Source organism: Antennarius striatus, chromosome 16, assembly GCF_040054535.1.
Source record: "Antennarius striatus isolate MH-2024 chromosome 16, ASM4005453v1, whole genome shotgun sequence".
Lineage (NCBI taxonomy): Eukaryota > Metazoa > Chordata > Actinopteri > Lophiiformes > Antennariidae > Antennarius > Antennarius striatus.
In genome coordinates, this window is record NC_090791.1 from 6,038,724 (window position 1) to 6,049,223 (window position 10,500).

The 10,500-nt window shown below is 44.9% G+C and overlaps 1 protein-coding gene across 2 annotated transcripts; it reads right to left on the reverse strand.

The window, feature by feature from the left end:
• Positions 1 to 365: 365 nt before the first annotated feature.
• On the reverse strand, positions 366 to 7,896 carry si:ch211-106h11.3 (CCN family member 1). Of its 2 annotated transcripts, XR_011038323.1 has the most exons (6): positions 7,684 to 7,896; positions 5,967 to 6,180; positions 4,934 to 5,374; positions 4,254 to 4,432; positions 1,283 to 2,709; positions 366 to 1,141 (listed from the first exon to the last, which is right to left on the reverse strand). XR_011038323.1 is itself a non-coding variant. In XM_068336108.1 (5 exons), exons 1-5 carry the CDS (start codon positions 7,738 to 7,740, stop codon positions 2,404 to 2,406), a joined length of 1,197 nt encoding a protein of 398 aa, XP_068192209.1. In that variant the 5' UTR covers positions 7,741 to 7,896; the 3' UTR covers positions 366 to 2,403. The 2 variants fall into 2 exon arrangements, 1 of the variants encoding a protein (XP_068192209.1); XM_068336108.1 differs by having other exon boundaries at positions 366 to 2,709.
• Between the last annotated feature and the right edge of the window lie 2,604 nt (positions 7,897 to 10,500).

The window sequence follows — 10,500 nt, forward strand, 5'->3', positions numbered from 1 at the left end:
ACACAGATAAACCTTACACAATATTACAGTCACAAAATCTCAGGCTATTTGTATGCCTGTTAAAAAGCTTCAGTTAATATTTCACTACTAAGAGCTGAAGAACTTAACTAAGTACTTCAATCACTTTATATGATATGATCACAGACCAATATGAGACCACATTTCAACTACAGTTATTCAGTGTCAAATGTCACGGCGTTAACTGGAATTAGTTGAGTGAATTTCTCAAACTAACCTTCAAAGATTGACGACATGCCCGTCTGATGATTTGTTCTGTTAGCATCATATTAAAAATATTTCTTGTAAATGGTAACATCAATGGAAAGAAAATCTAAAATACAGATTGTGTTAACCTGCAAGAAAAGTTTTGAGGAAAGTGTTTTAATATTTTTTTAAAAGCATGACCATTACAGATTGTAATCATGCACACTTGGCACACAATTATCCCTTCAAAATGGCACATCATGCTCCTGAACTGAACACTGCTTGAGCTAAAATATACATGAACTACTTCAGTATAAATGGGAAAAGAATGGGCCCTGATACAGCAGATAGAACTACAAAGATCTGTACATAGCTGCTCTATAGTGTCCTTAATAACTAGACATACAGTACCGAAACCACAGCATCTAGATAAACAAGTAGCGATGGTGATATTGTAGAACAATTAGTTTTTAAATCAACAGTTAAATCCTCGGAGGATCGGAGGCAGCGGTTTCAACTATGAAAAAGCAAACTGGAGCCAAGAAATGGTAGAACAACAGTATTTTCCAGGTTCACTGAAAACGTCCTAATATTGATCTTATGGCTCAAGAGAAACCGTCTTAAAGATAAAATGGCAGTTCTAATGATTCAGATTGACTGATTTGTTTATTCAGTTAAAACATTTTTAACTGACCTCTTAATCCCTTTTAAATTGCATGAGTTAAAGGTTGTGACTCAAGGCTGTCATAAGGTGCGTGTTCTTGAACCAACGTCCTAGTCGAAGTAAGATTCTTGTGTTCTTCAGTCATTAGAAAGATTTTTTTGGGGGAAAAAAATGATACAGAATAAATTTCCTTCAAAGTGTCCTTAGAGGCAGGTTCTAATTGACCTCTGATGGAGCATCTTCTGCCCCTGGAGGTGAACCTGGCATCACATCCTTCAAAAAAAAACAGACACCACTTAAACATATAGAAGCACAAGTTAACGTTTTGTTTCAGAGAGCTGGCATGCTGCTCCATCACAGGCCCGAGTGGGCACCAGAGCGGTTCCACCCGTCAGTCACAAATTATATGTTTACCTCAGTATCCGCAGTTTTCAAATCTTATTTTTATAGCAAACAAGAGAGACGCTGATTTTCTTTCACCGCCCCTCAGACTGTAGGATTGTAATTTGCACAGAATTAGGCGGTCGACTTCTTGGCGCCAGAATCCCAGGCTTGTTCTTCTGGTGTTTGCTAAATGTCTCAGTTTCTCGTGGAGGCAAAGCAGGGGATGACTCCAGCTGTGCAAACAGCCTTTGACATATTCCCCGCTAATGCGTACAAAGCTTCGACCCATCGGGTTCAACTCTGCCTCTTTCTAACACATAACTCCTCTTGTCCTTCAGCCTTCATCATCCGTCATTAGACATGGCTTTCTGACCACTCTGACCCTGGGGTCTCGCCCCGGATCTGTATGAGTCCTCCCCTCTCTTATGGATGACAGCTTTCAGCTGTTTTGTCCCGTTCAGATGCTCATTCATCCACGCCGGTGCTCCAAACATAGCAGCACCGCCTTCCCTGGTGGCAGGCCGCTGTGTCAGCATGTCTGTCTCAACAATAAATACCAGAGAATAAATACCACAAAAAGACATAAGAAACATCTGAGATATCCCCCCATCTTCTGTCAACATAATCAGTCTTTGCTGTCAAGTCTTCATGTGGTTGATCAGTACTGACTTTCTGTCATTCCATCTAGAAATGTCAGAACATCTTTCTACTGATTCGTCAGAACTCTTGTTCGGTAAGTGGGATGTGAATCATCGCCGTCAAAAAAAAAAGAAACACCATGAGTTCAGCTTTTCAGCTCCTGCTCCAGCGTCCCCCCACAAAAATCTCAGAGTTCAGGGGGTAGTTGGTGCATGACAAGCAACATGGTAACTGGTTACCATGGTTTTGTCAGTCTGTAGGAGGTTGGCCAGGCCAGAATCAATGTTTTATCTAAGCTAAAGCAGGGGCTGGTCACTGTGCTGTTCTCAAGCTGGAGATGCTTCCATCCGATTCGTTCTCCTCCCCGTTCCTCCCCCAGAAGAGATGTTTTGACACGTGCGCCTCACTTGTCTCCACTCATACACTAAGGGCAGCTATTCTATGTGGGGATCACTATGGGGCAGTTAAGGTCTTTTGTTTTTGTGAGGGAATGTTGGCTGGGGGAGAAAACACTAGTCAATGAACTTGTGTGTGTCTCCATAGAGCCACCGCTGTGGAGGCATGGCAGCCTCGTTCAGATGGTTGCACTCGTTGCTGCACTTGCAAGACTGGATGAACATCACGGACCTGTTGAAGCGTTCACCATCGGGGCAGGAGAAGGTCACGCTGGCCGTACGTGTACGACGGGGTGAGCAGCAGCGGCCGTCCTTGCACACGCCGCAGTAGTTGGGTCTGTACAAGCGGGTGGTCCTGCAGCCAGCGTAGGACAGGCGGTGTGGCTCGGGGGCCTTATGGGTACGAGAGCACTTCCTCCCCTTCTGTGGAGGGAAGAAGAGGACAAGTTGTAAGACCCAATGAGGCTGTTGGAACCAAATTCAGCTCTGACACAATGATGGCGCTAAACCAGTTCAGGAGTCAGTCAGACTCCAGTCAATAATTCATCCAGTAGTTCTTGAATCTGTTCAATCAAAACCACAAGTGGTGGATCTTGAGGAAAATTCAGCAGATCCTCTTGGGACGTTCCGACATGATGCTCTTAGACATGTCATCAGGGATATAATCAGGGATTATCGAGTGTTTCAGATCCTTCAACAATCAACAACCTCATTAAGGCGACCCAGCCAGAGTTCATGAGTCTCTGACTTAAGTCCAAGTGTTATGTTAGTCCATCAGACCACCTTTGAACGGTTTATCTTCTGGGGAACATGATTATAAGTCTGATTGAATAATCAAATTTAACAACACTAAAAGGTCACAAAGTCTCACTTTGGTTTAGCTGAGATGCTACTTACTGCAGGTCGATACCACTTTCTACTGATTGAACCACATTGACCTTTTCTTGGAAACAAACACAACAGAATTAAGAGCTTACTTAACTCAAGCTGTGTGATACGAAAAACAAAGCTCAGAACAGCAGATGAGTGCCTGAGAGCAGAACATGCCAACAAAAGTTTGGGATGGACACTGATGAACACTAACGCCCACGGCAGCTCTTCAAACACAGGGAGAGCACCGAGAAACCGGTGCATAACAACCCATCAACCCCACTGCAGGAGGCAGGATGCCTCCGAGGGCGTTGTGTATGATATATGAGAGAGTAACAGAGTGGGAGAAACGAGTGCTCTTAAAATCCCACAGTGAAGTGTTTCTGAGTGCAGCTGACAGCCACAGTGTCACAGGTTCTGTGTGGGAGAGCTGCAAACCCACCAGGGGGAGAGTCTCTCCTTTATCAAGTCCCTGGAAAGTTTGACCAGAACTATTTTTTGCAAGATGAGCTTAAGTGATTTTCTGAAATTCAAAATGAGAGCAAGGTGACCTTAAAATGATGTGCAATGTTTGTGTTTCTTTAATGTATTGCGTTTCAAATTTAAAATTGCAATGTAACAGAAGCATGGTCTTTGCCCTCCCTTGTGAATTGTCTAAATCTGATTTTAATGCTTTGCACAGGATTAAGCAAGATGATGAAGGAGCTTTTAAAGGTAAAACTGCAGTGGATCTAATTACCTTCATAAAGTCAGACCGGCTGTTTCATTCCACATCTTACTCAAGTAATGGTTTAAGCTTAAAATAATTTTCATGTACAGTGGGACAGCCATGAACTGAACATGAAGCTGCACAAGGGATTCGGAGTCTACATCAACTCTTGTTTCCCACACAGCAACAGAACCATGAATAGACAGAATGGACCAAAAGGGAACCAGCAACACAGAGATTCAAGGGTGGGGGCTTTATGAATGCCATGATATTAATAACAATCTGAGCCCCTGAAAGCAATCCTTTCCTGAATCTATTTAGCATGGAGGTCTGACCATATGGTTGTGAGCCGTTAGATGAAGAACCTAAAAGCCAACACATTCCTCACCTTCACAGGCATGGACATGGAGCTGCATGGTCGAATGTTGCACAGGCGCGTCTCCTTGATCAGCTTACATCGGGCATTGTCGTTGGTAACGCGAGAGGAGACGCCCATCCCACAGCTCCGAGAACACTGGGACCAGGAAGTAGTCTGAACCACGCACTGATCTCCCACCTGTCTCCAGGCTTGGACGGATGCAAGACAGAGAGGCGGTGAGCGAGGCCGATAATGGATGTTGGAGGGTCAAAGAACGAGAGGCGAGATCAGCAAACGTAAAGAAAGCTCGAGGGGGGGGGGGCAGTGGGAGAGAGAGGGAGAAGGAAAGGGCCAGAGATGCAAAGCACACTAGCTTCATTCAGGGAATAGGCAACACTGACGCATAGAGAGGGTGATTACAGAGAGGGGAAAGCTGGGTGACGGAGGTATGTGCTGTGTGAGAGCAGTGTGTTGGGAAGGAGAGAGAGCACCTCTGGTGTGCAAGGAGCCAGTGGAAAACAAGCCTCACATAAATGCTGACACACACACATACACACACACACTGATGCAGAGCAAACGGCTCACAGTGAGGTCGTTTGTGCGTCAGCAGACTGAAATTGCTAAAACATAAACACGATGCTTTACTGCGTGGAGGAAACAGGCGGTACTCTAAGGCGACGCCGCCGCGACGCCGCTCCGCCCTCTCTTACCCGCCAGGTGCTTGTTTCCCCGAGGCTTGTTCCACTTGCGCCCCACCTCCACCAGTTCGTTCCCCAGGGCGTTCTTCTCCTTTTTGGGTTTGTAGGGGTACAGTTTCCGGTAAGGTTTCGGGTAAGGCTTTGGGTAGGGGTAGGCCGGGTAGGGGATGAAGGGGTAAGGTGGGTAAACTGGAGGTTGGGGTCTGCGGTGCGCTGGGGGCACCACGGTGGTTCCCTTGTGGCAGTCGATGCTGAGGCAGCACTGTCCGGGCACCTTGACCAGCTGTGGAGCTGGACAGGAAGGTGAGGCTAGGGGCACATGGCTGGGGCAAAGGGGCACGCAGCCCACAGCTCCATCGATGCAGGTGCACTGGTGCTTGCAACCGGCACGGAAGTTCTCACCGTTTTGGTAAATCTGCCCGTTGTATTCGCACGAGCGGCCTTCTGCTTTCGCTGTGGGGAAAGGACACAGACAGAGAAGTTAGTCCGATGAAGGACAAAAAAGTCGGCGTTAGGATAACACGACTTCTTGATCCGTAGAAAGCGCTGAACCTATCCGACACATAAATGAGAGGAGGAAGCTCATTACTGCAATAAATCTCCATTTCTGAACCAAACTCTGTTCTTTTTAACTTGTTTACAACATCCTCCCTCAAAGGGAGTCCCCGCACAACACCCCGGAAACCCCTCTTTATATAGAAACACCCCAAATAAACACGCATATAAAAATACCACTGTGTGGGTGTGTGTGTGCTTCATGGGGCTGTTTGTGTACACACTGAGCTACTTATATAAATCCCAGAGTTGGCCAGCTTTCAATCGCAGCTCATGAAGGTTCTCTGTTTTTGAAACGTGGCATGAGCTTCAAACCTAAAGTCGCTATCAAAGAGAAATTCCAGCCACTTGGCTCGGAAGCCCGATTCCCCACCCTGAAGTTACACATTCCCTCACTCAACCCTGATCGAAGTCCAAAAGAACTCCCCCAGCGTCTGACCCCCCTACCTCCCCCTCTCTCTTTCAACCTCCCCACCATCTCTGTCCTTACCCCTGCAGATGCCGTGGGTTCGCCCCACATCGTTGCCATAGTTGCACTCCAGACCTTTATGGTGGTCGCAGGGCCGCCCCTCGTGGCAATCCTGGTTGAGCTGAGCAGCGCACACCTTGCAGCACCCGCAGGTGTCTGGCACTGAGCTGACCCCTGGGGGGCATGAGGGAGGGCCTGCGGGGCATTCGCAGACCACCGGACAGCCAGCAGTCACCTGTAAAAAAAGAGACATCTGAGCATTAGCTTCATTTAAAACATGCAGGAGAACAGTTTGACTCGTGTTACACAGATCACAGAAATTCATCAAAGTGTGTGAGGCTTAAACATTTACTGAATACTCAGGTCTGTCCCAAGTCCCACAGGGGTATCTGTAACAGTCTGTCGCCTTCCGCTTGGCATTTGCCATGCAAGAAGGGATGAAAGGTCCGTTCTCTGACCCCAAATCCCCCTCCCACCCCCCAACCCGCACCCCAGCTTCCTAATCTGACATCCTTTGTTTCTCATTTCACACACCTGATCCGCTCCAACAACTCCCAACAGGTATTGAGATCACAAAGAGTTGCCCATCTGTCTGGCCACGCTCAAATCATCTGAAAGTATCCCTTCCATTCCCTGGCACGGTCTAAACCCAGACCAGGACATGAGATGTCGCTTTCGGGGCATGAAGGTTGGATATAACGTTACGCAATGCCATGACAATGGCTTTCCAATTTTAACATCATTGGTGGGTATAATATGGTATGTCAAATATCCTCTAGGCAAAACTCCCATTATATTCCTGTGTGTATTTATAGCGTGCAGTGAGTTCATTTTGACCTTAAGTTTTCGTTTTAGCTGTTGGATAATATTACTGTAGGATTATTTTGGACCTACACAGAGATAGGCTTTATGTACGTTAAGTATCTTCAGGCTAAGAGCCCTTAAGAAACCCAGACTGAAGACACGTTAACACAGCCAACAAATAAGTTCCACGTTTTATTAGTTTATTCTCATCCTAATGTCTGTAAACTGTTGATAAGTAGTGAATGACTCAGTAATTCTGTATTTAAATACTTCCACCACATACTACTCAGTCACATTTCAGAGGAAAATATTATACTTATATGTATTTATATGTATTTAAGCTCTTTAGTTATTGCTCGCTTCCAAATCCTGATTTTTCTTGAAAAACATTCTATTGTCAGCTGATAGGATACAATCTATTATTAAACATTCAGCCACCTAAATAGAAAAATTATTAAAATGAGCTTAAAACCATCTTCATGCTGACCAGCGGCAACAAAGTGCGGCAAAATAATAACACATTAATGCAGCTGTAATACTGTAATGTCATATAAAATGCAGAAGTTAATTACACACGATTATTCGCAATGGAAATAGTGAATGTGAATCTTTTTTTTTAAACCATACTCTGTTATTAATTTTACTTGTGACCCTCTGAGGGATCCGCCAAGGACATCTCATGGCCCCCGAACCCCATTTTGGAAACCAGTAATATCACTAGTTTCCCAAACACAACAGTAAAACACAAACGCACATTCCCTGCGTTATTAGCCAGTTTATTACAATTATTATGACATGCAGCATTAAAGCAATGAGCGACAATTGCATTTTAAATCTGTAACCCCGTACAAACACGTAAGGATCTGCTGCTCAGCGTTTACTCGACTCGGTGTCAGAAAATAACTGAACACACAGCAAAAACAATAGAACTCACCAAACCGACTGTCACCACCTGTAAGACCGCGAATAATAGCAGTAACGTTATCCCCATGCTGTCAGCTGATTCACATCTAAGAGTAGAAAACGTTCAAAATAAACCAAACAAACAGCAAAAGGAAGATAAATCCTTCACCAGGCTCGTAAAAAATAGGTTTCGTCCACAAAGTTTAAATCCGACATGGTCCTCAGGTGTCCCTCATCACTTGTTCATTTCCATGGATCAAGTTTGACGCTTATTTTTATATCAGCTCCGTGCTTTTTCTAGCAACCACGCCCACTCAGACAATCTTCAACCAATCAGGAGGCAGGTGTATGTCCCAGGTATCCCAAAAAGGAGATTAGGGGCGGGGTTTGGAGCTCCTTCACCGAGCATGAAGTTTGAGGACGGGGGCATGGCCAGGCATGAATGCAGTCATTCATAAAAATTCAGAATTACTACATTCCAAAGCGGACCTGGCTTCTGGGTGTTTATTTATTTATGTTTGAGTGAAAATAATATTTTTGATGCTTTAAAGTTCTTTTCACACGCATACCTCTGTCCGCCTTCTGCTTTGTGAAAAGTAAAATAAATATACTCAGCTGCTAGTCTGTGCTACATTAATACTGGTTACAGCCATGGAAAACAACCAGGAATTTCCTCACCCTGCTTTATAAAAATAATCTGAGACGGGAGTTGGACAGATAAAGTGCACATTCAAAGCCAGGAGAGTGTCCTTTGGAGCTGGATGTGATTGAGCAATAGCGATCTTGAAAGTGATTATGATCATCTCCTGTGCAATTCATCACTCTCTGTTCCTCCCTCCATATCCTGTCTTTAGTCGCCACATCCCTTTTACCTACTCAGAGGTTCCCAGGCCACCTTGCTTTGCACACACACACACACATGCACACACACACACACACACACACACACACACACACACACACACATAAATGGCTACCCATGTAAACAGACAAGAATTTAGTCCATTTGGCTTAAGCTTTTCATTGAAGAGTGCAGAGCGGAGGTACGGCCCGCCTGGATAATGTTCCCGTCATCCTTGCAGACACACACACAGGAAGGAAACCAGCCATCTACACCGTATGAACTGATGAGTTACCTTCACACGATACTCTCTGTGAGAGGGTTAAATGCATAATGGACATTTATGCAATCTCAGACGTGTAGAACTGTACTAAAGCTTTTATTAATGACACAGACATACCGGTACTTATAGGGGGCTGCTTGTTAAAATTCACGGAGATGGATGCAAGTGTTCAAATTGCTGTTTTCCTTTGCATTATACTTATAATGTGTCATTTAGCAGTGGGATGACTGCATCTACAACCCCACCCATCCTACAGGCCAGTGTATGGCACTCCTGGCACTGTTTCCCCACATCAAGAAGGCTGTCAGTTCCAAACCCAGTCCAAATATTTCAGATATTTGCAGACTCATCTAAACTCTTCTTGCCTTGTGAATGAAATAACATCCAGGTTATTACCTTTTTTAACAAAATGCATTGAAATAAAGTTAAACATTAGTATTCTGTCATGCTAAGTGCTCTGAAAGGTCGAATTCGCATGATTCCTGTGAGAAAAGTGCTATCATGCTAATGACCTCACAATGGCAACATCAACGATTTGGAATTATTAGTTCACCTGAAGCACATTTTTTTGGAGATAGGAGGAAGCCGGAGACACATACACCTGTACATGGTGTACTATATGGTGTACTATACACCACATCGCACATAAAGAGGCCTACACATTGACCGAATTATGTATTCACCAAACCTCCATCCTCTTCCCACTCAATCCGTCTCTCTCTGTCGGTGCTCTGAGGTGATGTAACAGGCCTGTGTAAACAAACCCACACATCCAGAAAAAATGGAGGCAAACCACTGGATTCTCGGTGTGTTTGCACACACCCTCGCCCATACAGAGAGAGAAATATGTTTTTTATTTGTATTCATATTCAGTTTCCATTGACTCATCAAAGATGTGTCCTTTTCGCTTCGGTCATGGCGACTTCAAACCCCAGACATAATAAACAAACATGCAGAATTTCCAACACACCAAGTAAAGGCATTCATTCGCTCCCGGGGATACGAGACACGACCACTGGGAGGCTGCCCTGCACTGTGACCTTCACATGCTGAGCTGACGGCGAACGTCAACTCGTAATGGTTAAAGTGACACAAGTCTGCTTTAAGCTGGAAACCCTCCCTGTCACTACTATTAAAAAGTCAAAGGAAAGGTTTGAAGAGCAGGAGGAGTGAGAGAGAAACAGGGGGAAAGGCAAGCAGTGGCAGGTGAGAAACAGATTAAACCTTCAAAAACAAGTCAGTGGAAATAGAAGAGGAACAGACTGGGGGTGAGAGAGAGAGAGAGAGGCGTGAGTCACATGCGTGATCCAGGGAAATATTAGACAGTAAATAGAATGGGATTTCAGAGTGAGGTCAGCGGAACAAAAGCAGCTCTGATTGTTTGCCAGAAAGTGAACAACACTGCAGAAAAGTGGCTGATTTGATGTGGGCTTTGTGTGTCTGTGAGAAAGAGCGTTTAGGAGGAAGAGGAGGGGCAGAGAAAGACAGGTGTGGAGTGTTTGTGTAGGAGAGCTCCTGCCACACCTGGAGACACTCTCCTCTCATTCTCTGCATCCTACAAACACACACACATTAAATTAATATGACACACATAAATAAACAATATTAACCGACATCTTAGTTGGCCCAATCAATGATGTGTGCATGTGTGTGTGTGTGTGTGTGTGTGTGTGTGTGTGTGTGTGTGTGTGTGTGTCGTATGGACAGGTATAAGGTGACTGAGA